Raw genomic sequence first — 27,547 nt, forward strand, 5'->3', positions numbered from 1 at the left:
TAGACTTCATATATTGAAAAAATAAAATACTTTATATAACCAAAAAAAAAAAAAAAAAAAAGAAAAGGTCTCTTGGATCAGACTAAACCCCATTATTTTAAGTAATCTCTACACCCATTGTAGGGCTTGAACTTATAACCTTGAGATCAAGAGTCATGTGCTGTACCAACTGAGCCAGTCAGGTGCCCTAAACTCCATTATTTTAAAGGTCACTCATTTGTTCTAGAACATGGACACTTTGTTAATATGACAAATGGAAAAGTATGATCCTTAATACTAATTACCAGCCTATAAACAGAAATTCCAACCTGTGCAGCTAATACTAGAAATTCACTCAAAGATGGGAATTTACTGCAGAGATACAAACATTGTATTTTACATGCAAATCCTAGAATTTGAGACCTGGAGATAATTTAGTCCAACTCTTATCTTTGAGAGAAAAAGAAATTGAAGCCCAAGAATATTAGGTCATGTCTTCTCCAGATTACTTATGAGTTTGTTAAACTTAAACAAATTACTTACCCCCATCTAAGTTTCTGTTTCCTTGTTTATAAAATAGAGAAAATTAAGATATTAAATGAGGCCATGTATGTAAATCACATGGCATAGTCCCTAAAATGTAGGAAACGTTTCATAAATTTTAGTTATTATTTTTCTTGGTTTTCTTTGTTTTTTAAAAAACATTTTCATGTTTATTTGATTTATTTTCAAGATAGAGGGAGAAAAACAGAATGTGAGTGGGGTAGGGCAGAGAGAGACAGAGACCCAGAATCTAAAGCAAGCTCCAGTCTGAGCTTTCAGCACAGAGCCTGATGTGGGACTCGAACTCACAAACTGTGAGATCACGACTTGAACCGAAGTCGGATGCTTAACCGACTGAACCACGCAGGTGCTCCTATTTTCCTTATTTGTGAGCCAGAGAGAAAAATTATAAGGTGATTATGACAAAACATTAGCCTAATTTGGAACATTTGGTAGGTATGAAATGTTAAGTATCAAGAATAACCATTGTGACTGCAAAGAAGTGCAGGTTGCATTAGAGTAGCTCCCCAACTCCCCAAAAGGACTTTGTGCATGAAATAGTCAACCCTGTTGTGAACATTCAGGTTGTGCACTGCCAACTTTAATTTCTTCAGATGGCACAATCCCTTGAGGGTGCTATTTACTTTGCACAACTACATGTAGTAGCCCTGAGATAGTTTTCAATAATGATATATTCTTAACACTCACAATATTTATTCGCAATCCATAATTGGACTTAAGGTATCTATTGTAATTAGTCTTCACAATTTTTTTATTTTTAAGAGAATTTTTTGAATTCCAGTTTCTGCCCCAGAGGTAGGGAAAGATATTTTACACAAAATACAAAAGTATTAACATCAGAGAGAAAACTGATAAATTCATTACTTAAAAATTAAAAACTTTTCTGGGGAGCATGTGTGGTTCAGTCGGTAAGCGTCCGACTTCGGCTCAGGTCGTGATCTCGTGGTTCATGAGTTCAAGCCCCATGTTGGGCTCTGTGCTGACAGCTCGCAGCCTGGATGGAGCCTGTTTCAGGTTCTGTGTCTCCCTCTCTCTCTGCCCCTCCCCAGCTCATGCTCTCTCTCTCTCTCTCACTCTCTCTCAAAAATAAACATTGAGAAATTAAAAAAATTAAAAACTTTTCTAAGTGGGAAGTTACTACTCAGACAATGAAAATGAGTGATAAAGAGTAGAAAAACATATCTGAAGCAGATATAACCCCAAAGAGCTTATACCCAAAATATTTAGTGAATAACTGTAAACTGGTAAGAAAAAAGACAGGTTGTCAAATAGGAAAAAAAATGAGCGAAAGATTTGAACAGCCAATTTTTACAAAGAAGAAATCCAAATAGCCATTACGCATGCTAAAAGACCTTCAACATCACTAAAAATTAGGGAACTGCAAGTGAAAATCACAGCAAAATACCAGTTCACATCCACCAAATTGGTTAAAATGAAAACATTTCAGAATACAAGCATTAGCAAGAATTTAGAACAATGGGAGCTTATATACGTAGCTGTTGTAACAGTAAATTGGTGCGGCCCCTTTAAGAAAAAGTGTGGGAGTAACCTTGCAAAGTTGTAAATACATATATGCCCTGATCCAGCAATTCACTCTTAGGTATTCCCCACAGAAATGTGGTGTAAGGGAACATGTGTAAAAATGTTCATAGCAACATACTTCCTAAAAACTCTAAACATGCAAATGACCCAAATGTCATCAATAGCAAAACAGATCAATAAATTATGGTAATCTAAGGTCACATGCAACAACAAAGTATAGGGGAAAAGATGTCATGCATGATACTATAACATACTATTTGATTCTATTCACAAAAGTTCAAACACAGGCAAAACACAGGGATGCATAATCAGTGGTAAAAGCAGAGAAATGATTATCACAAAAATTGGCTTATACTATTCAGAGGCTGAGGGTTGGTGTCAGGGTAGAGCCTGAGAAGGAAAATGTGGGTAAGAGGCTGAAAGAAAGGGACTAAGAGAAGCACGCAGCCAGGGACTGGGGTGAGGCAGACGTCTTGAAGAGGAGGGGGCCAAGAAGGGTGACATGTATGTACGGTAGACCTAGAGTGACAAATAAGATGCAGGGGCACCTAGGTGGTTCAGGCAGTTGAGTGTCCGACTTCAGCTCAGGTCATGATCTCACAGCTCATGAGTTCTAGCCCCGCGTCGGGCGCTGTGCTGACAGCTCAGAGCGTGGAGCCTGCTTCCAATTCTGTGTCTCCCTCTCTCTCTGCCCCTCCCCACTTGTGCTCTCTTTCTCAAAAATAAATGAGCATTAAAAAAAAAAATAAAATAAGATGCAGATATGGAAACTAAGGTGAGTCACAGAGGAAAGGGAGCTGAGGCACAGCAGCAGGCTGAGGGCAGGATAAGTCACCAAAACAAGCTAGGGAAGAAGGAAGCTACCAGCTGGCCAGAACTGGCCACAGGGCATGCTCTGCCAGGCAGTGAAGGTTGTCATTATATATTAACATTTCATACTATCATCTCTAGCCTGGCTAACTGCAAAATCCTCCAAATGGGTTAGCCAGCTTATTCCCTTGCCCCTCTAGCCTATTCTCAAACCCACAGTCAGAGGGATCCTGTTAAACTGTTTAGGTCAGATCACAGCATTCCTTGCTCACTCCAACCACACTATTCTCATTTCTGTTCCTCAAGAGGCAGGGCCTTTGTACACGCTTCCCTTTGCCTAGATTTGCTGGTTACATTCCCCCTAGATACATAGCTTGTTCTCTCATCTGTTTCAGGTTTTTACTCAATTGTCATCTTCTCTCCAAGGCCTTCCATAGAGTATCTAAACATTCAACAGCACTCCCCCCAGTTTGGGTCCCTTTCTTTGCTTAATCTTTCTGTCACTAATACTTACTACTCTCTTGCACTATATATTTTACTTATATATCTTGTTAGGCATACTAACTTCTATTAGAATGTATCACAAGGGTTGAGATTTAGGGGTCTTTTTCACATTTGACTCCCCTAGTACTTAGAAAAATGCCAGCACATACTCAGCACTCACTTAATATTTGCTAAATGAATGAACAAAAGAATGAACAAACCCATCCATCCAGTAATGAAAGCGAGAAACCTGGGTAACTTTTGCTGTTTGTTCTCCATTACCCAGTTCTGTCCACTTTCTAAATATCCTTCTACCCCTTCTCTCTATCTCTATTTCCATCACTCTAACTCAGACCACTATCATCTTTCACCCAGACTGTGGCAATAGTTGCCTGACTTCCCTCCCCTCCTCTAGTAGTAGTCCCATAAAATCCATCCTCCCCTAAACTATCAGATTGATCTTAAAACCTGTCGATCTCCTACTAAAACACTTTGATGGCTCCTTATCACTCCCGGTGACTACAACTCCAGCTCCTTGACATTGAGCATCCCTGCAAGATCTAGCACACACTTACCTCGCTAGCCCTCCTCTCGTCATTCTCTAGACCACAATTTATGATCAGGAAACACCAAAATGCTTTTGTATGCCAACAGGTTTCTGATCTGTGGGAGACTGGCTCATCTGTCCCATGTTTAGAATGTCCGTCCTCTCACTTCTCATTTTACCGCTAATAAACACCATCCTTTAGGATTGAGTTCAAATGCTTGCCTCTCCCAGGGTTTACTACTGCTGCCTCCCTCTGTATGCTATGTACCCTCCTCCACGCTCCCATAATTTTCATACATACTCTCCTGTGGCACTTACCACACTCCGTAATAACTATATGTTTATACACCATTCTTTTCTACTGGAATCTAAGATCTTTGTATCCATCTTAGTCATCTCTGTATGCATAGTGCCTATCACAGTGCCTGGCACAGGCAGGTACTCAAAAAATATTAGGTGACTGAGTAAATGAGTGATTTAGGCTATACACAAAGAAATTTTTGTAATAATCACTAAGGAAATTAGAAACAATCAACTTGTGTCACTTTCAGATACTCAGGCATTCAACATACGTCTTTTACAAATTCCATCTTTTGTGAAAGTAAAGAAATAGGCACAGAGCCCAGAAGAATCACTTTTAACATGTCTCTTATGGTTCTTTCATGCCCGGAAATTTGATTCTCTTTATTATAAATGCCGCAGGCACCAACAGATCACTTTTCTCATTTTTTGTTCAACTCTATCCCTTCACTACTCTGCCTCTCTCACTCACAAAAAAGAATTTCCAGCAAGCCACCATAACCAAATGTAACATTTGTCATAGTGAGACAATATAGGAGAAACTCAATATACATTATTTTAGACATTTACAAAATGGGAATTTTCTCAAGTAGTCTGCAGTGAAAATAGGCTAATGGGAATTCACTGGGTAAGAATCAGCCTGGTAACAACAGACAAGTAGTCATTGTGTTCAGAGAACTAAATTCTCCACTGGGTAGAAATGTACTTATGTACCATAGATATCATAACAGATATGTCCTTCAATGACTAATATATTTAATTTCTCCATTACTACCCAGAGAGATCTATGAAAATACACGGCACATTAAAAAGATGACCTCATTTGTCCATTTGTAACCTGTTAATCCTAAACTTGAAATTCTTTTGATAAAAGATTTCCTGTTCCTTCTGGAGCTAAAAGCAAGGAATCAGGACTAGGTTTTTCTACCCAATTATCCTCTCGTTCACTGCCTAAAGTTTCCCTAATCAAACAATGCCAAGGTAAAAGGGCAAACTATAAAAAGCAGATAGATCTGCCCTCTGAGTTTCTAGTTGGAGAAAAGTATATATAGAAACCAGAATGAGCTCTGGAGTTACAAAAACCATGACAATTGTCTCAGAAAGACTTGGATGAGTTAATACCATAAACTGATTTTAAAATGCAAAATTTTTTAACATTGAAAAACCATAAAAGCCAGGTGTGAACAGCATGAAATGCAAGTAGATTATCAGAGAACCTTGTGTATACGGTGTGCATTAGAATCTTGTCTATACAAGATTCTTCCCATAGCATTTTTTTTAATTAAAGTCAATTTTATACAAATATAATTTATTCAAGGGTATATGAAATCAATACTGGGCTTTTTGAGTACCTATGATGGATTATAATTGGTGTCAGACACTAGTGACACAAAGATGAATAAAAAGTGTATCCTTGTCTTCATATGTTTAGAGTCCAGCAATAGACATACAAACATTACATCAGATGAAATAAATGCAATATGTGAGATGAACACGGGGAGAAGAACAGTGTGGAATGGGGGACAGAAGAGCACATTTATCTATTGCATTACATATAAAAATCAGATCTCTAGAGAAAGTTGCACTGTTAATATTACCATTGTATATGATACAAAAGGAACCAGCATACCTTATCCTTATCTACATATTAAAATGTGCCATATATGGCAAAGATGAAGTCAAGCTTTCGCTTTTTGCAGATGACATGATATTATATATGGAAAATCCGATAGACTCCACCAAAAGTCTGCTAGAACTGATACATGAATTCAGCAAAGTTGCAGGATACAAAATCAATGTACAGAAATCAGTTGCATTCTTATACACTAACAATGAAGCAACAGAAAGACAAATAAAGAAACTGATCCCATTCACAATTGCACCAAGAAGCATAAAATACCTAGGAATAAATCTAACCAAAGATGTAAAGGATCTGTATGCTGAAAACTATAGAAAGCTTATGAAGGTAATTGAAGAAGATTTAAAGAAATGGAAAGACATTCCCTGCTCATGGATTGGAAAAATAAATATTGTCAAAATGTCAATACTACCCAAAGCTATCTACACATTCAATGCAATCCCAATCAAAATTGCACCAGCATTCTTCTCGAAACTAGAACAAGCAATCCTAAAATTCATATGGAACCACAAAAGGCCCCGAATAGCCAAAGTCATTTTGAAGAAGAAGACCAAAGCAGGAGGTATCACAATCCCAGACTTTAGCCTCTACTACAAAGCTGTCATCATCAAGACAGCATGGTATTGGCACAAAAACAGACACACAGACCAATGGAATAGAATAGAAACCCCAGAACTAGACCCACAAACGTATGGCCAACTCATCTTTGACAAAGCAGGAAAGAACATCCAATGGAAAAAAGACAGCCTCTTTAACAAATGGTGCTGGGAGAACTGGACAGCAACATGCAGAAGGTTGAAACTAGACCACTTTCTCACACCATTTACAAAAATAAACTCAAAATGGATAAAGGACCTAAATGTGAGACAGGAAACCATCAAAACCTTAGAGGAGAAAGCAGGAAAAGACCTCTCTGACCTCAGCCGTAGCAATCTCTTACTGGACACATCCCCAAAGGCAAGGGAATTAAAAGCAAAAGTGAATTACTGGGACCTTATGAAGATAAAAAGCATCTGCACAGCAAAGGAAACAACCAACAAAACTAAAAGGCAACCAACGGAATGGGAAAAGATATTTGCAAATGACATATCGGACAAAGGGCTAGTATCTCAAATCTATAAAGAGCTCACCAAACTCCACACCCGAAAAACAAATAACCCAGTGAAGAAATGGGCAGAAAACATGAATAGACACTTCTCTAAAGAAGACATCCAGATGGCCAACAGGCACATGAAAAGATGTTCAGCATCGCTCCTTATCAGGGAAATACAAATCAAAACCACACTCCGGTATCACCTCACGCCAATCAGAGTGGCCAAAATGAACAAATCAGGAGACTATAGATGCTGGAGAGGATGTGGAGAAACGGGAACCCTCTTGCACTGTTGGTGGGAATGCAAATTGGTGCAGCCGCTCTGGAAAACAGTGTGGAGGTTCCTCAGAAAATTAAAAATAGACCTACCCTATGACCCAGCAATAGCACTGCTAGGAATTTACCCAAGGGATACAGGAGTACTGATGCATAGGGGCACTTGTACCCCAATGTTCATAGCAGCACTCTCAACAATAGCCAAATTATGGAAAGAGCCTAAATGTCCATCAACTGATGAATGGATAAAGAAATTGTGGTTTAAGATACCATATGGTTTCACTCTTATGTGGATCCTGAGAAACTTAACAGGAACCCATGGGGGAGGGGAAGGAAAAAAAAAAAAAAAAAAAAAAAAAAAAAGGACGTTAGAGTGGGAGAGAGCCAAAGCATAAGAGACTGTTAAAAACTGAGAACAAACTGAGGGTTGATGGGGGTGGGAGGGAGGGGCGGGTGGGTGATGGGTATTGAGGAGGGGCACCTTTTGGGATGAGCACTGGGTGTTGTATGGAAACCAATTTGTCAATAAACTTCATATAAAAAAAAAAAAAAAAAAAAAAAAAAAAAAAAAAAAAAAAAAAAAAGAAATTGTGGTTTATATACACAATGGAATACTACGTGGCAATGAGAAAGAATGAAATATGGCCTTTTGTAGCAACGTGGATGGAACTGGAGAGTGTGATGCTAAGTGAAATAAGCCATACAGAGAAAGACAGATACCATATGGTTTCACTCTTATGTGGATCCTGAGAAACTTAACAGGAACCCATGGGGGAGGAGAAGGAAAAAAAAAAAAAAAGGACGTTAGAGTGGGAGAGAGCCAAAGCATAAGAGACTGTTAAAAACTGAGAACAAACTGAGGGTTGATGGGGGGTGGGAGGGAGGGGAGGGTGGGTGATGGGTGTTGAGGAGGGCACTTTTTGGGATGAGCACTGGGTGTTGAATGGAAACCAATTTGTCAATAAATTTCATATATAAAAAAATAAAATAAAATAAAATGTGCCATATAAAAGTGCTAATAGTCAGCTATTTCTGACCTACAAAAACAGCAATTTGACATGATTTAACCTATGAGTTTTTTAAAACAAATTTTCATGTATTTATTCCACAAATATTTGGTTATCACGTAGCAAGTGCAAGTGGAAGAGGCATGGAGAGAAGAACAGATGGAACCAATGGGGACTGAGAGAAGCTAAAGACCATAGTTACCATTTAACCAAACCTATTTTTTTCTTGAGGTCTTCCCTAAAATATACCATCGACTCAACCCTCCAAGAGAATGATACAGCTCCAAGGTCCCTGTGTCTGTCCTTACAGATAATAAGCTTTTGTGAGAATGCCCGAAGCAGAAGTAGAGTCTTAGGGAGCCACGTACCCCAAATCCCTTGCTGGTAACTCACAGTCATAGTCTGCTGATTATCCCTTGTATTTATTCTCCCCTTCTTTCATAGTAATGACCTTTTAACTTTGGGCTGGACATCAACCACCTCAAACAGCCCGTATTGTTCACCTTGCAGTCATGTCTGACAGTTGTGAAAAAGTGCTGGTTTATGAGACACTAAGTGGAACCAGAGTGTGCAATTTCTGGAAAGTAAATTTCAAGGGAAGTGATGTGGCCTTCTCCTCTTCCTGCTGATTAGGGAAGTCCCTCCTTCTCCAGCTTCTATGGTTTTCTTTTTGCAAGGAGATCATATAATTGAAATCACATAGTATGGAACCTTTTGTGTGTGGCATTTTCCACTTAGCATAATACCTTTGAGATTTGTCCATTTTTTGTGTGTATCAATAGTTCGTTACTTTTACTGCTAAGTAATAATCCATCATATGGAAGTACCACAGTTTGTTTATCCTTTCCCCAGTTGAGGGCATTGGGGTCTTGGAGTTGCTTCCAGTTGTAGCAATGAAAAATAGAGCTGCTGCATGTGTTTACTTATAGATTTTTGTGTGAACATAGGTTTTCATTTTACATAAATAAACATCTAGGAGTAGGATTGCTGGGGTATTGTGGTAAGTGTATGTTTAACAGCATACGTAACTGCAGAAATGTTTTACAAAGTGACTGTATCATTTTGCATCCCCACCAGCAATGTAAGCAAATTCAAGATGTTCCACATCTTTGTCAATATTTGGTATGGTCAGATTTTTATTTTAGACTTTTCAATAGGTTATATAGTGATATCCCATTGTGGTTTTAATTTGCATTTCTCTAGTGACTAAAGATATTGAGCATCTTTTCATGTCCTATTTGCCAAATATCTTTTTTTGTGAAGTGACTTTCTTTTTTATTGAGTTGTTTACTCGTTATTAAGTTTTGAAAATTCTTCATTAACTCTGATTCAAGCCCTTCATCAGATATGTGATTTGCAAATATTTTCTCCTAGTGGGAGGCCTGTCTTTATTGTCTTCACAATGAGTAGAAGTTCTTAATTTTGAGAAAGTCCAATTTATCAACTTTTTCTTCTAGGTATAGTGCATTTGGTGTTGTGTTTAAGAAATCTTTTTTCAATCCAAAGTCATAAAGATTTTCTCCTTTATTGTCTTCCTGTGTTTTGTAGTTTTCAGTTTTACATTTAGGTCCATTTTGAGTTAATTTTTGTATAGAGCACAAGGTATGTATCAAGGTTCATTTCTTTTTGCATCTGGGTATTTAATGGCTCCCACATCACTTGTTTATAAGACTACTCTTTCTCCGTTGAATTAACTTTGTGTCTTTGTTGAAAATCACCTGAACACTGATGTGTGGGTCTATTTCTGGATTCTCTATCTTGTTAAATGAGACACACTTAATTTTTTTTTAGTAAATATATTTTTATTTTTAATAGGAATTTAAAAAATACTGGCTTTCCAACCCCAAATTGTGTTTTCTTCTCTTAAATTACCTAGTGCTTGTGGTTATCATTGCCTAGAGTTGTATTGCATAAACTCACTCTAAAATGCAAACAGACAATATATGTCATATCCAATATCCTCATTTGTAAAACATCTTATGAGATGTTTTTCTGGTTTGCCACTGAAAAAAAAGGCATTCATTATAAAGAACATTAAAAAGTACAGCCTCTTTTAGACTTTACAAAATAGACCCCAATGCAGATAAATGCACTTTTTAAAACTAAGACATTTTAAGAATAGGGCTAGCTTGGTTATTTTACTTGGAACTAATACATAGATTCATCAAGTCCCCAGGCCTTGTGGAATTTCAATTAGCTACCTGCCAAGAGCCACAGATAGCATAATATAGCTGTATAGAGGAAATGCCATCTGCCTCTGTGAACAAAAATCACTCTAGTATTGATGCCTATGGTTCCTCAGAGCTCTCTTGATTATGCCAATATTATGCCCATGGTTAACCACAGAGAACTTCTCTGTGAATGTCCCCAACTGCAGAGACTATAGGGATGCCAGTAATGTGAGGGATTCATAGATAACACTGATTATGCTGATGGTGCATGGCACAGTTGACCACACCAAGACATTGATAAACAAATGCCCTAAATTGGCAGAAACTACTGAATCCTTGCCAGATCCTGTGATAGACTAGTCATCTAAGTTTTTCCAGTGTCTTGGGTTTTTTTTTTCCTTTTCTGATTAAGGAAGCATGTAATGTGAGCTTCATTAATGCCCAAGAAGAAATTTCTTTTATCTTTAATTACCAAGGGGAAAAAACCTGAGATGATGTCACATTTATAAATGGAAATGACTTACAACTATAAATATTGATAGACTGTTATCATGTGATGAAAGCATCCTTTCCCTTTGGCAGGTGGTCACTCAGCCCATGTGACTTATGGGTAAGCTTTCTGTGGTCACCTCCCCCTTTATGATGATCCTATACAAGGTACTGTGTGCCTATAGGATCACTTCCAGCTTGAACCAGGTAAGTGGTGGGTCCTTATTGATTCTGATGCCTGCTCATCTTAACCTGCAGTCAGCAAGCAGGCAAGTTAGAACAGCATAGCAAAACCCAGACACCTTCTGGGTCAGAGTTATTAGGTGCATACATCAGAATACACCCTAGTTAGTTTAAGAAGAAAAATATTAATGGCAGGATTGTGGAAAGTTCATGAAGTCTTTGGAAGGGTCAGAGAAGCAAGTTCTAGACTAAGCTTCCAGGAATAACATCCAGAACCACATATCACAGTTGGTGAGGTCACACTGATTCTGGCACAATTGGGAAGTTGCTGCCATCACCACTGACCTCAGGACATGCTACCTTTGCTCTCGATCACACCAACACCATGCCATATCTGTCCCTTCACATACCTTGTTTCCCTTTACCTTTTGTTTCAGGACTGTGATTATCATGTGCCTCGATATTATTTCCTTTGTATTTATCCATCTTGGGGTTTGCTAAGCTTCTTGAAAAAATACATTGATGTTGCTCATCCAGTTTGGTAAGTTCTTGGATGTTATTTCTTGAATATTGCCTCTGTCTCATTTTCTCTCTCCTCTTTTTGGGACTTTAATTACATGTATATAAAAACTTTTACTATGTTCCATATTTCTCTTATGCTCTCTATTCTGCTTTTCATTTTATTATTTTCTCTTTATATGCTTCAGTTTGAATATTTTCTATTGATCTGTCTTCAAGTTCATTAATTCTTCTGCTATGTCTAATCTGATCTTAAAGCTTATCCACTGAGTTCTTAATTTTAGGTATTATATTTTGCATTTCTAGAATGTATTTTTTTTCCTTTTAATTCTGAGTCTGTTTTATTCCTTGATTATCTATCAGTTGATTTTCCTGTTTCTTTGAATGTTTGATCATTTTTATTGTGGGCTGGACATTGTAATAGATCTATCCTACGGTCTCTAGATTATATTACTTTTCTCTAAATAGTGTTTTTTTTAGTCTGGAAGGCAGTTAAATTGCCAGGGAATTTCCTGAATCTTGTTGATGCTTTATTTTTACTTTTCTTAAGCCAGGTATGTTTCAGTTTTTATCTATAATCTTATAGTATAGCCCAAACTTCTAAAACATTGTCTCTCTAGAGGTACAATTGAATGTCTAGAGTGTTCACCAAGATGTCTCTACTTTGGCTGGGGTAGAATTCAAACACCTGCCCCTCCCCAAAACTGTATGACCTTTGAAATCTCTATTCAGTTCTCAGCTTTGAGTAGTTGTTCTCTCTTAGCCTTTTGGTGTCTCACTTTGTGCATTCAGAGCTTATAGGTTGGCTAAGGACCCATGAGGTATTTTTATATGCATTTTGAGGACTCTTTATCTTCCATTCCTTTATCTCTAGTACCCTATACTTCAAGAAATCCCTTTGCAGCCTAAACTCCAATATCTGCTTCCTTCACTTGTCAAGATTATAATTTTCAGGGCGCCTGGGTGGCTCAGTCAGCGGAGTGTCTGACTCTTGATTTCGGCTCAGGTCATTATTTCACAGTTCATGAAATTGAGCCCTGTGTCGAGCTCTGTGCTGACAGTGTGGAGCCTGCTTGGGATTCTCTCTCTCTCTGCCCCTCTCCCACTTGGTTCTCTCTCGAAAAAAAAAATAAATAAATGTTAAAAAAAAGACTATAATTTTCTATGTGGGGTTATATTTCCCTCCACCTTATATTGAAAAAAAAACTGGTATAAAGAAATCTAGAGTGAATATAGGGTTCACCTCAAAGTTTCTCTTATTTCAAGAATTTTATCTATGCACTTTTTGTCCAATTCCTGAAAAATGGTTTTTTTAAAAATATTTTGCTCAATTTTTATAGTTGTTTACCATATCAACTATTCATTATCACTGAAATAGGAACTGAAAAACCCTCTACTTTACATTAGGTACCATTCATCATCTGATTTGTGAAACTCAAGTCTAAGTCTGTTCTCCATCAGCAAAGAAGCTGAAATCTGTGGAGAAGGAAGATTGTAGAAGGGGTTGATGCTATGAGAAACTATCAAAATGTGAAAAGGGTGCCAAATTATATTTACTCAAAAAAAGTATTTTCTATCCCATTACTATCTGATTCCCTAACTACTGTGTCTTCTTGATCAGGTCAGACAATCAGCTAGAGATGCAGCAAGGAGCACAAAAGTAAGATGAATTGGAGAAGAGTGGAGAAGTGCATGGTAACTTTGTTTATGCCTAAAATGTACCTTTTATGGTTACCAGGTTTTATTTTTAAAACCACATTTCAGATTTCAGCATATTCCATATTGACAATTATGACTTATACTTCACCCTTAATGACTTTGCACATGCACATGTTTCTACAGCTAGCTTTCTCATAAATAAGGTAGAAAGAAGGTAGTGGAAATAGTACTATATCAGGAAGTATTGAGAAGGTGGGAGTAATTCCTAAGGCTTATTATATACTTTGCTTTAGCAACAGTTGCTGAATACCTACAATATTCCAAGCACCAAGCACAGGGTGTGGTGGGTTGGGATGGGACATGAAGGAATAAGGAAGTTGGAGTGAGTATATGTTATACCAAGATGAATAAGATGGGGTTGCAGTTGTGTAGTAGACATAGATTTTCCAGTGTGCCATAACCACTATTAAGTCAGGGTTATATATAAGGGGTTAGGGAGAACCAAGAGTGGATTGAATCTGGCCAGGGACTCAAGAAAGTCTTCCTGTAGCAGACATTTAAGATGAATCTTGAAGAAGAGTGAGACTTAGCCAGACAAAGAAAGGTAAGAGAGGCGTTCCAGGCAAAATCAATAATATCAGGGACCTAGAAAAGCAAGCCAGGAAGTGTGGCCATTGTTATAAGCAAAGGGTGCCACCAAGGAATTGTCCTGAAGGGAAGGTAGCTCAAACTGCATTTTAGATAGAGCATTCTGCATGCAGCTTAGGGGGAAAAATTCAGAAGGGCAGGATGTGAAGCATAGCCATTAGAGCACTACTGCAATAGTCCAGGAACTGGCCTTTCTAGTGACAGAAAGAAAGATGTGGAGAGTTAAGGTGTAAAATTTCCAAAGGTGGTAAATAGCTACAGGGGTGCGTGAGGGAGAAGAGGAAGCTAAGTTTTAAGAAAAACAGTGCAAATTTACTGGAGGGAAACAAAAATACCTATTTGGACACTGAATCTGGTGCATCTGTAGACTTTGAAGTTGATGTAATTGGTAGGCAGCTGGATAAATGAGATTCAAGAGCTGCTCAGAGATGGTGGAGGTGGGGAGGAGATTGAAGAATAATTAGCATATAAAGGTAGGTAAAAACCTGAGAGGGATTAGGAACCAGTGAAGTAATGAGAGAAGAATAAAGAGTAAGGATAGAAACCTGAGGATAGCAGGGTTTTAGGATTGTGCAGACAATGACAAATGCACACACAGACTAAGTATTCCTCAAAGATATGGGAAACAGAATAATATTTTAGAAGCTGAAATAATATTTTAGAACAAAGGGTATGTGGTCAACAGTGAGAAATGAAGCAGAGGTCTACTAAGATAAGGATGCTAGAGCACTGACAGGATTAGGTAATTGGGAGGTCACTGGTGACCTTGGGAGAGGAGAGGATCTTGACTGAGTAGGGCAGTCAGAAGTCCTGAGAAAATATAGATTATTCTTTCAAGTGCTTGATTTCAAAGAAAGGTTAGAAATTAGGAGGTGCCCAGGAGCTGGAGGATGATTTAGAGCCAAGAGAAGGTTGATTTGAATAAGAAAGACTTAACCACATTTATGGGCTGGGAGAAATACCCACATAATAAGAAAGAAAATAATCAAAGGAGATAATCAGTAGAATCAAGTTTCTAAAGTGTTTAGATGGGTCAGAGTCCCAAACACTGGCAGAAGGACTGGATATGAACATGTAGAAAGCATCACATCCTGCATCAGGAGGAAAGTGGGGGATTAGCAGAAGACATAAAGACATAGGGTAGGGGGCAGGAATTAGGGATCTATCTCATAACTCCATGACTTCATTTTTTTTGATAAAGTAGGAGGTAAGTTGCCCTCCTCGGGCATGAAGGGGAGGGTGTATGGTACTAGGTAAGGTTATTGAAGGATTGGTGACCTTTGAAATAGTCATAAGAGGAACGGGGAGAATTGGCAAACTAAGGACAGGACTAAGGTCTCTCATGTGGCATTCAGAGTCCAGGTGAAGGTGACTTTTCCTTAGTAGCATTTGGCCACCCAGCATGGATGCAGAGAAAGTCAACTGTAAAGCAGATCTGGGAATGAGGTTTCCCAGCCATGGTGTAGACAAGCATGCCAAAAATCAAGCGCACAGCTAACAGAGTGGTCTAGGCTGGATGGTGAGGAGGGGCTGGTGGTCTGAGAGAATTTAGGGGATCAAAGAGTGGGTTTGGTGGTAGCAGGAGAATGAGAACTCTTCTTCCCTGTTTTCCTCTCACCGCTCCGGTGAGAGGCCTGCACTCACTACCACATCCATTACTGATAGAAAGCCAAAATAAAACAGAGAAGGAGGGAAAGAGAGAGAAAACTCATTATTGCAAAATTCCTTTAATGCTTTTCTTTAAAGGCACGAGTCATCTAAATCATCCCCCAAAAGGCTTTTTAAATTCCAAGACTAAGAACAAAATTATGGTTAAACATTTAATTAATGTTTATTATAGCTAGCATGTTAGTTTTAGAAAGGTCAAATATATGATACAATGAAGTAATATTTTTCACATTCTGTAGGTCTATTTTATAGTGCACTGGGGCTCACAGTATAATAAATATCTTCTATTATTTTGTAAGATTCTTGTATGCAAAGCTATGTAGGGCCAAGATAATTTTGAATTTCAAGTCAAATGAGCTGGCATGACACCTTAGGCAAGTCACCTTTATCTTTCAGGACTTTAGGTTTTAGACTTGTAAAATGAAGGATGGGGGTAAATTTCAAGTTTCCTTCCAGGTAAAAACAAAATGAGTATAATTTAATATTTTAAATTACTATAGAATTGATAGGATTACTCCTTTTTCTGTTATGATACACTTGTGTTCACAGCTATAATTTATTAAGCCTCAGTCCTCGATCAGGAACACAAACTCAAATGATAACACCATCTCTATGGGAAATAGAATCCATTTTGTATCACAGTTTACATTATGTCCCACCATTCTCTGCTCACATTTACTTTTTGGAAACTCGGTTTCCAAAGGTTCAGAGATATTTGTTCACCATCTGTGACCATGGGTGTCTGAGGAGGCACCATATTATATTGCTTCCAAAAACCAAGCCCTGATTTTCACTGGGTAGGTACTCCGTTGCAGCAAACCCTGCACATCTCAGGTTTGTCAGTGGAGGGTAACATGACAAAATGACTATAAAGCATCTATTAGAATGCCTGAAATGTAGGGAAACACTCCACAGTGTATACACAATACACTGAACAGTATTACATGTGGGAAATAATCAAAACACAGCACTATTTTTGTCCCCCATTTAGAGATTTCTCCTGCCACGAGATGAAAACTAAGCAGAACCCATAACTCACCCATGTTACAAAGGGGCCCACAGTCATAAGTCACAAAATACAGTCTTGACTCAAAATTAAATGGTCTGGTTCCAAGAGATTCATCAACTCTTCCCTCTTTATTCAGGTGATGACATCTCCTTTCATTCCCTAGATGCTTAGACAGTCAGAGTGCACGGGCAGGAGGGAAAAGGGGACAAGATGTACAGAAGAGGACAGCAGAGTTCTCAGGAGATTGGTGACCGATGTCGTCCCAAGTAAACCTGGCAGGTGGTTAATGCTGACTCTTGCCCTCCTACCAGTTTTGTTCTCTTGATTGATAGCTGGGCTGTTTCTGGAAAAATTTCCCTAATGTGGGTCATGTACATTGTCTAACTACTTCTCTTCCACCTATCAGGTTCCCATTTATTGCTATTCCACCCCACTTTTTAGGGGGAATCCCCTCTCCTTTGGCAGGAGCCCTGTTGGGCAGAAAAATCTCAAGCAGGATGCCTTTGAAATGACCCTGTGCCATTAGCCAATGATTTCTTAAATAGGAGCACATGAAAAATTGATAAATAGTATTCATGAGGACCTTCAGCTTCCATTTAGAATGTAAGACGCTGGAAAGATTGTTGCTTCCCAGTTGAAGCAGAAGAAAAACCCGAATAGCCTACATCAGAAACTTCTCTTGAACCCCATCAGAGAGCTGAGGTCAGAGGGCAAATAAACCTGAAATTTACAGAAAGGCAGATGTCTCCAAGGAGAGAAGCAATGTGGAAACTGGCTTACTTGAGACAGAGCACCTGGGAAAGACACAGCCACTGTAGAAGTGGGTAAGAAGATCACAGCTAATCATCTGTAATGGGTTAATAGTTAAATTTTTACAATTTGCTGCTGTCATAGACGTGAGAGTATAGAACCCGTGAAAGTTATAGACATAAGGGGAATTTACACCCCCTCACAGGCTTTTTCTCCACAAACTTCACAGAAAGCTCCTAAGAAAGGTCAGAGTCAGGGGAGGTGTGCAGAGGAAGCCTCTTATGTAGCACAGGTCTAAGAGATATGAACAAAACCCCTATAGAACAAAAACCGCTGGGGTGCCTGAGTTGCTCAGTCGGTTGACACTCAGGTCATGACTGTTTGAGCCCTGCATCTGGCTCTCTGCTGTCTGTCTGTCTGTCTGTCTGTCTGTCTCTTTCTCTCTCTCTCTCTCTCTCTCTCTCTCTCTCACACACACACACACACACAACTCTTTCTCTCTCACAAACATAAAAATAAACCTTAAAAAAAAAGCCCCTGGGGGGGGGGTGGTAAGGGATGTAGACCCATTATAGCTGGGGAAAAACAACAAACAAAGAAACCCACCTCTCCTGGGTGGGAGGGGGGCAGGAAGATCTCTCCCACACAAGGACCACCATGACCCGAGGCAGAGTTTGTCTGCCATGGGGTGGAGGGCAGGATCACCAAGCAGGTTCTAGTTCCAAGACCAAGAGACAAAATCTTGCCTGAGACTGAAGCTGAACCGAGAGAAAGCAGAATGCCTCTCCCCTACCAGGCCAGGAAGTGTCTAGTAAGAATCTACTGCAGGGGAAGGAACAACAGTGGCAAGTGTCTCCCAGGCACAGGCTCACAGGGGAAGCTTAAAGCCCACGCCCACCATAAGCAAAGTAACATAAATTGCCAAAAACTGAAAATAGGTCATAAATGGATAAACTGTGCTTAAGCCCAGGCATGGAATACTACTCAGCAATAAAAAGGAGTTAATTATTAATACACATAACAACATGGCTAGATCATAAATGTATTATGCTAAGTGAAAAAAGCTAGACCCAAAAGTCCACATACTGTATGGTTATGTTCCTGTGACATTCTGAACGGCCAAAAGTATAGGGATAGAGACCAGTAGTTGCCAAAGGCTGAAGGTGGGTGTGGGGTTGAGTACAAAGGGGCATGAAGGATTCTGAAGGGTGATGAAGCAGTCTATACCTTGCTTGTGGTGGTAATTACAGTCACGCATTTGTCAAAACTCATGGAACTGTACTAACTATAAAAGGGTGATTTAATGCATAACTTATATCTCAGACATTTAATTTAAAAAAAAAGAATTTCATTAAAATTAAGAACTTTTTGTTTATCAAAGGACACCATAAAAGAGTGAAAAGTCACAGAAAAAAAAAGAACTTGCATGCAGGAATGTATAAAGAACACAGATGAATAAGAAAAAACAGACAATCCAATAGAAAAACAGGCAAAAGTCTTGAGTGGGCATCTCACAGGAGCGGATATCAAATGGTCAATATGCAAATGGAAAGTTGCTCATAATCTATTCTGAATGTAGATGAAAAGCACATAGAGGTACCACTACACATACACAAGATTAGCTACAAGTAAAGATTGGCACTCCCAGTGTTGGTGAGGATGTGGAGCAATTGAAACTGGTATAACCACTTTGGAAAACTATTTGGCTGTATTTTCTAAAGCCAAACACACCTGATCCAGCAGTTCCTACTCCCAGGCATTTATCCAATAGAAACCAGTGTATATGTCTACCCTAAGACATGTTCAAGGGTGTTCACACAGCACCTGTTATCATGAGAGCAAAAGCCTGGAGATAACACAAATTTCCATTAACAGGATAACATATAATAAATTGTGGGACATATCTACAATGAAATACTACCCAGCTATAAAGAAAAACAAACAATTCCAACATGCAACAAGAATGAAACTCAACAGATATGATGAATGAAAGAAGTTCAAAAGAGTATATACTGTGTGCTTTGAGTTGTATGAAATTCATGATTAAGCAAAACTAATTTATGGTGATAAATTCAGAATAGGGGTTATGGGTATGGGTAATATATACTGAAAAGAGGCATGAGGGAACCTGAGCTGCAGGAAAACGTTATATATTTGATCTCAGTGGTTTTTACATGGGTAATATATATTTGTAAAATTTCATTCAATTGCACACTTATGTTTCTGTGCTTTACTGCATGCATGTTACCTCAGTGCAATACAATAAAAAGAAATATCCCCACAGAGTAGCTGAAAGGCTAATGACAATGTGTGCCAATTTAATACAAAAAGACTATGAGTATATAAAGACTTGTCCCAGTCCCTGACCCCTGTGTGTTTCTTATCAGCCACGGATGGAGAAGAAACGAGCATTAGATCTGTAGCCCATGGTAGATTAGACTTGATGCCGCTTCTATCCTTCTAGGTCCCAAGTTTACACAATGCCCAAAATAATATCTTTTGTTTACAAAAATGCAGAGCAGGCATTTTTCCTCTACTTTTTTTTTTTTTTTTTTTGGTTTTGTTTGTTTGTTTGTTTCACAGAGAGAGCATGAGTCAGGGAGGGGCCAAAGAGAGAAGAGAGAATTTAAGCAGGCTCCACACTCACCATGGAGCTCAATGCTAGGCTCAATCCACAACCCTGGGATCATGACCTGAGTGAAAATCAAAAGTCAGCCCTCAACAACTGAGCCACCTAGGTGCCCCTCCTCTAATGTTTAAAGAGACATTGTTTTATAGCTATTTTATATTTCATAGCTATTTTACAGCTATTAATTGCTATAGTGTAACACCTACCAGGTTATCTTTTTCTACCAATAGAATCAAACTTGTTGCTCTATCATTCCCCTACCACATCGTTTATCAGTAAATAAAGATTTGTGTACTTTACTGTGTGTATGCTGTACCTCAATACAATTTGGTTTTTTTTTCTTTTTTTAATTTTTTTTTTTACATTTATTTATTTTTGAGACAGAGAGAGACAGAGCATGAACAGGGGAGGGTCAGAGACAGAGGGAAACACAGAATCGAAACAGGCTCCAAGCTCTGAGCTGTCAGCACAGAGCCCGATGCAGGACTCGAACTCACGGACCGCGAGATCATGACCTGAGCCGAAGTCGGCTGCTTAACCGACTGAGCCACACAGGCGCCCCAATACAATTTGTTTTTAATGGTCCTGCCAACAATACTCCACATGGGGCCTCCAGGACTCGTGCACTATGGGGAATGCAGTTATTACCAACACAGAAGCGATCCTTGTTTTCAATTCTGCCACGGAGGCAGCTCCTCTATTTCCCTGTAAGCATCAGACACCAATCTTTAAGGTCCAGCTGCAGGAGATGCCCCTAAACTCTCCAAGCCACTGGAGGCCCCTCGCTGGGTATGAGGAAGAGGAACACCCCATCCGTTCCCTCTTTCACTTTGTTGAAGGCTCTTACACAGCCCATCGAGATCTCCTCAACATATCTCTTCACAAATCCTCTCTTTTTTTTTTCATAATTTTACCCTTTTTTACATCTTAGTGTGAATGAGAGGTCCAAGGGGTTTGAGCCAGAATCAGACTTGACTTTATGGTTACATTCTACATTTCATCCAGTACCTGTCTCTGGTGTGCAGCATTTGTGGTTCGTGTTGGATATCTCTCAATCCAAACGTAAACATGAACCTCTGGTTCTTGGTAACTTCCACTTGAACCATATGAAATTATTGATGTTGACGACTGTTGATCTAAAAGAATCACGATTTCATATGGTTCAAACTAACAATTTTTAGATTTTTTTAACTGTTTATTTATTTTTGAGAGAGAAGAGACAGAGCACAAGTGGGGAAGGGACAGAGAGAGAGGGGGACACAGAATCTGAGGCAGGCTTCAGGCTCCGAGCTGTCAGCACAGAGCCCAGTATGGGGTCTCGAACCCACAGACTGCGAGATCATGACCTGAGCTGAAGTCGGATACTTAACCACCCAGGTGCCTCTCAAACTAACAATTTATTGAAAATTAAATTTTAGAGAAACTGAACTTTAGGTTCGGTTTGAATCAAAAGGGAAAGTGGGTTCTTAAATGAATACCAGGGCAAATCCTGTGAAACACCTTTAGCAGGAGCACCTCACCTTGGCTTTCAGATGAGCACACAGTTCCTGTTGCTTTCTCTATCCTTTGCCAACGTGCCCTCCATGGCATGTGCTGCACAGGCCTCAGCAAGTGTCAGTACGGCCTCTTCATAAAGTCTCTCCTGTTCTTATTCCAATTTGATATCAGGATCCTTCGCTGCTCCCTAGCAAAGCGATACTGATCACAATATTTCTCATGTTCCACCTGATAAGAGATGGTAAACACTTATTATGAAACTGAGCCTGTGCTTTATGTCATTGTTACAAAATGAATTATAACCAATGATTTTGAAACAATTGGGGACAAACATCTTAATATTAAATGTAGCAACCAGGACAAGATACCAGTCCTGTAGTTCTGAGCTTATGGCTAACTGGTGACTAAGGACCAGCTTATAAGTCCTAGTTTCCTCGTATAAGATAGAGTCTGATGAGGCAGCCTTAACACAACTTCCACATCTATGTGGCAATGAACCTATGAACAGAAAGCCTTGCTTCCCCTACATATAATTTCAAAAATACTCCATCTTAAATTTTTTTTACCATTTATTCATTTTTGCGAGCCAGAGCATGAGTGGGGGAGGGGCAGGGAGCCAGGGAGACAGAATCAGAAGCAGGTTCCAGGCTCTGAGCTGTCAGCCAGAGCCCGATGCAGGGTTCGAACTCATCAAACCGTGAGATCATGACCTGAGCAGAAGTCAGACACTGAAACCGACCGAGCCACAGAGGCACCCCCAAAATACTCCATCTTTAAATCAGATTGGGTATCTTAACAATTACTTAAGTTCATCAGTTAGATACATGCTAATAAGTATAAAGTTCTATGATAACCCTAAAAATTCAGTCTGCCCTTGATTACTGAATGTCCAGGTGTTTGTATGTCTAAACTTGAAGGAATTCAAGCAATGATGTTAGCTCTTCCCATCCTACACTCCTGATGGACATGACATTCTCACATGGGTACTGGTAGTTCCTGTTGGCAATGCATCCCAAACCATGGGAGACCTCAGAGCTCTGAGGGAAAGAATAGGAATGGAGATTGCCTGAGTGCCTGAGTAGTTTGAAAAATCTTTGTAGGTGATTCTGAAATGCTCCTATATAAAGTTGTGTCTCCTAAAGTTGAGAGCCACACTGACCTACATAATTCTTATCTTGCTAGTATAGACCACATCTCTGAATTTGGACATTATTTAGCCCCTAAACAGCAGGAGAAAAGAATCTAGCAAGTAGGATAAGGTTGTCCTAAAATAATAATTTAGGTATGGTTAATCAGGGACATGATAAAACAAGCTATGGCTTCAATTAAACCAATATCAGCTACCAAATCTCTTCTGGAAACTTCTGAACTTTGTTCCTAGGAGCCAAAAATATACTTAAAATCTGTCAAACACGAAGAAAGGAAGCATATACCATGCAGAAATGCATACTAATGAGCTTAATATAAGAAGTGAGTATAAAAATCTTTATCATGTTAATAGCAAGTAAACATAAAAATTTACCAAACTTAAAATGACAGCTGGTCAGAGAAACAAATAGAATCAAGAAGGAATAAAGAGAAAGATCTAATTTAATAAACTAAGACCAAAAGAAACTGGCGTGAATTATTTATTGTATAACATGTTTTTCATAAAACAGGTATCTGCTATAAAGGTGAGAATTAAAACAAATAGTTGTTGGGTGGGGGGTGGGGGGTAGGAAAGGATAAGAAAGGATGGTCATACTAGCTGTGGCCTTGCTCCGGTTTCTTCATCGTAAAATAGGAATGCAAATAGTACTTTTTCACCTAATGTTATGTGTCTTACAGCAGTTTAGATGACTGATATAAGGTAAATTTGATACACATGTTGGTCTATTACTTGCTTAATTTAAAACAACTACAAAATGCAAAGTATTTTGATAATATTTATAAGCATGGCCCATTTTAGGAAGTTAAGACTTTCACATGTGTGTTTACATATAGTTTTAAGGTGAGTTATTGTGAAGTTAATTGGTGACATGGTAACTTCTGTTTTCTTGTCTTGTGGCCTTATTAACTAGAGAATGAAACAATAGGTCTCCCAGGCCCTTCTCAGGGAAATTTCAGTCATGACTCTGAGTTCTAACTTGGGGCATGTGTTTCAGACCTGACTAGAGAGATCAAGCAGAATTGTCGAGGTGGAGATATACACAGAAAAAGGCTGAGATGCGCAGGCTTTGTGGACAGATGAGCAAGCACCCCATTTTCGGGCAAGACCCGGAGATTGCAGAACCTCTGAGGGTGGGCCAGTGACTGCACAGACCCCTAGAGGTCAAACGCTAGCAAAGCAACCCAGGGAGCCACAATAAAGGTCTCTGGGGCAAGTAAGCATGGGAGATATATGTGGCCTGAGGGGTTCTCCACCTTCTTATGGATGATATAACTGAAAAATGAGAGAATTTCAGGGCATTTGGGTGCCTCAGTCAGTTAAGTTTCAGCTCAGGTCATGATCTCATGGTTCATGGGTTTGAGCCCCATGTCAGGCTCTGAGATGGAGCGAGATGGAGCGTACTTTGGATTCTGTGTCTCCCTTTCTCTCTGCCCCTCCCCTACTTGTGTGCTCTCTTTCTCTCCCTCTTTCTCTCTCAAAATAAATAAACATAAAAAAAAGAAAAATGAGAGATTTTCAACCTATAACCCTATTATTTTCTAGAGTATAGGAAAAAATAATTTTTAGACCACCATTGTAGAAATACAAATTTTGCTTAGTTATTATGGACCACTGAAACAATTTAACTTGCTGTTATTAGGGTCCAGCACTCACCAAATCATGCCTAGATTTGTAAGGAAAATATCTTTGTAACATGTTGAGATACAGAGTCCTTCTACCACAGAGATCTGCAGGATACTGATCCAGAACAGCCTGGTAAATCCATTGGTCTTCTTCACTTAAGTGGAAATTTCTAGAAGCAAGAAAAATGTCACAACATATTGTTAAGCAATCATGGAGTTTGAGGGAATTCACACTGCTCAAGCTATTAGCAAATGGTACTGATTATAGAAAACAAAGTCTGGGGTGGTTTATTTTTTTTTAATACATTAGCCAAATTAAATGTGTGCTATAGAAAATGTTCTAAATTCTAATAACACAGTGAGTCTTCAATCCTTTATGGTCTTGCCATGAGTTCCAGGCATAATTTCAAGAAGTTGCCAAGTGACATAATATTTTAGAAGCATTTATTCTATCTTGCCAAAACAATATTTTAAAAAACCATGACCAATGGATGAAATAAACAAATATTGGAAAATAAATTATAAGACATACAGGCTAAAAAGGAATTTTTATTCCTGGAGGAAACACAAATGTAGATGATTAAATGAACAATTGTACAAAGGAAATTAAGGCCTGAGGAAAGCATTAACTTAGGATTTGACTTTAAAACAAGTCTAAAATGATCATCTATTCTCTCAAGTTCTCACTTTGTGGGATTAAGACTAGATATTGTTAGTGAGCAGATTACCAATGGTATTAAATTTCAGACCACTGAAGAAATCATTTGTAAATAGGAGCTCTTCAAGGTCCTATCCAATAATATGTCTACCTGCTCCAAAATGCCTTTTGCATTTCAGAATACTCGTAGGCACTGGCCTGGTTTGTGTTCTCTAGAAAGAATTAGCAAAGCCCTATGCAGAGTGAAAAGGTTGCAATATCAGCTTGATTTCTAATCTGAATTAATGTCTCTTTATTATTCTGGGTTTATTTGCATATTGTTATTCCTGTTTAATAAATTGGAATAATCAAATACAGATGCAATCAGAGTGAATATTATTAGCAACAAGTATTTATTTGATCCAAAATGGAGACTTGCTATTGTTATTTCTACTATATCAATGATCTTCTGCTTTAAAGTTAATTGTGCAAATCACAAAATTTACATAATATGTCTTCTATGCCCTTGAAAAATATTTGACAATTGAAAATAGAATAAAGATCTCTTTAAATTAGTGATACAAATGGGATTCCACTGTCCTCATACAAGGTTACCTAGTTTTCTGTAAGCACTTCAGTATTTCGGTAAGTAGCAAGAAAGAAAAAATTCTTTTTCAAAGATAGTCTTCACTAAGCTCTATAATGGGAAGAAAAGAGGGTTGGAGGTGTTCTACCAGGAAGAAGCATACTCTACAGTTCTTCTGTATGATGTAATAATCTATTGCAGAGAAAGAATTTAAGATGAACTCATTCATCGAAACACACTGAATGCATTGGTTGTGTCTGAATCAGTTATGAATGTGTAGACAGTAGAAGGCTTCTTGCAAACAAGGTATTTCAAATAGGGGTATTAAGCCTGCAGAAAGACCTGCCCAAGTGTACTTGGCATTTGAAACACCCTCAAGTCTTCATGGACAATGCCTCAGGTCCTCTCTCCCAGGAACTCATTTTCATTTGTGATAACAAAAATGCATTTTAATAGCAGAGTCAGCCACATAAATTTTTAATAACATTTTTAATGTTTATTTTTTCTATTAGAGAGAGAGAGAGAGAGAGACAGTGTATGAGCAGGGGAGGGGCAGAGAGACAGACACAGAATCTGAAGCAGGCTCTAGGCTCTGAGCTGTGAGCTGTCAGCACAGAGCCTGACACCCGGGCTCAAACTCACAAGTCGTGAGATCATGAAGTGAGCTGAAGTCAGACGCTTCACCAACTGAGCCACCCAGGCACCCTGTCCACATAAGTTTTCTTTTCTTTTCTTTTTAATGTTTTATTTATTTTTGAAGGAGAGAGAGAGAGAGGAGACAGAGCATGAGTGGGGGAGGCACAGAGAGAGAGGGAGACACAGAACTCGAAGCAGGCTCCAGGCTCCATGCTGTCAGCACAGAGCCTGGCCCGGGGCTTGAACCCACAGACCATGAGATCATGACCTGAGCTGAAGCCGGACGCTCAAATGACTGAAGCCACCCAGGCGCCCATACATTTCCTATTACTACACCACAAAAACAAAAAAGAATAGGCCTGAAGTCCATGTCTTCATTTATGAATTTCAACTGTTTCTCTAATCAAGGGACTTGAACATGACTCCCACCTTTATTTGATTACAAATATAGGTGTGTGTGGTGGGGTGTGTGCTGAGGAAGGGAAAATAATAGAACTGAGGTCCAGTAAATTCTCTGTTCTTTTAAGTTGTCATTCATCTATATAGCAGATGCTGTTGTTGCCTTGTTGATCTCCCTTGTTAACCAGAATTCCCATCACCAAGATGCTTATAATTCACAGATGCACCTCCCTTTTCTGGAGAATTTGCCCTGGACCAAATGGGAAGTGCCTCACCGAGGAGGCTTCTCTCCCACCCGTTCTCGAGGGCCGGTTGTGACCAATGTTCAGCTGATACGGGGGTACCAAAGTCCAGCCTACTTGCCTCACGATAGAAGCAATTCCATGATACCATTCGTGCTCGAGAGTTTCACTATGGCAGCAAACTGCAGCTCATTTCTACTGAGATCACCTCCATGCATAGATATTTCCCCCTCCTCTTTCCTTCTTCCCTTACCATCCTTCTCCTGAGAGTATTGCCCAACAAATCACTTGTTCTTACAATTCCTGTCTCAGCTTTCCTTCCACAGAACCTGACCTACGATAATCTCGAAGCAATCTTACCCATAATTTTCAAAAGTAGTTTTAGGTCCTTTGGTAATGGAGAAGTACTTCTAAGCTAATTGCTTTGATGATCTCTCATACTGAATGGTGGCGCAAGATTGCGGCTATACTCTAAGAGAAAGTGCAAATAGCAAACATTTACAAAAATGCTTTTCAAATAAAAGCACACATTAACGGGTGTACATTGCCATAAATAAATGTAGCAGCAGGAGAATTTGTGGTACTGAGTGGCATTTTTATACATTGTGTGAATGTATTAATAGGTGCCATTTTAGTGACAACATTAAAACCACTTAAACATATGAAATGATAATATAACAGTAAAACTATTTTCAAACCACGTATGTCACAAATGATCCATTTTTGCTCTTCTTATTGATTTTAGAACCCTCACATCTCGACAGCTTTTTCCAATTTACCATAATTACGCAAATTGTAAGTCATTTTCTAATA

General features: G+C 38.9%; 1 protein-coding gene across 1 annotated transcript in view; it reads right to left on the minus strand.

The window, feature by feature from the left end:
- Positions 1 to 27,547, minus strand: part of CCDC148 (coiled-coil domain containing 148) — a 255,718-nt gene that overhangs the window by 123,714 nt on the left and 104,457 nt on the right. The window contains 4 exon segments of the mRNA XM_030327589.1: positions 21,486 to 21,526; positions 21,529 to 21,597; positions 21,600 to 21,690; positions 24,266 to 24,404. Of these exon segments, the coding sequence (XP_030183449.1) occupies positions 21,486 to 21,526; positions 21,529 to 21,597; positions 21,600 to 21,690; positions 24,266 to 24,404 (340 nt within the window).

The sequence above is a fragment of the Lynx canadensis genome, chromosome C1 (genome assembly GCF_007474595.2).
Source record: "Lynx canadensis isolate LIC74 chromosome C1, mLynCan4.pri.v2, whole genome shotgun sequence".
In the NCBI taxonomy this organism is placed as follows: Eukaryota; Metazoa; Chordata; class Mammalia; order Carnivora; family Felidae; genus Lynx; species Lynx canadensis.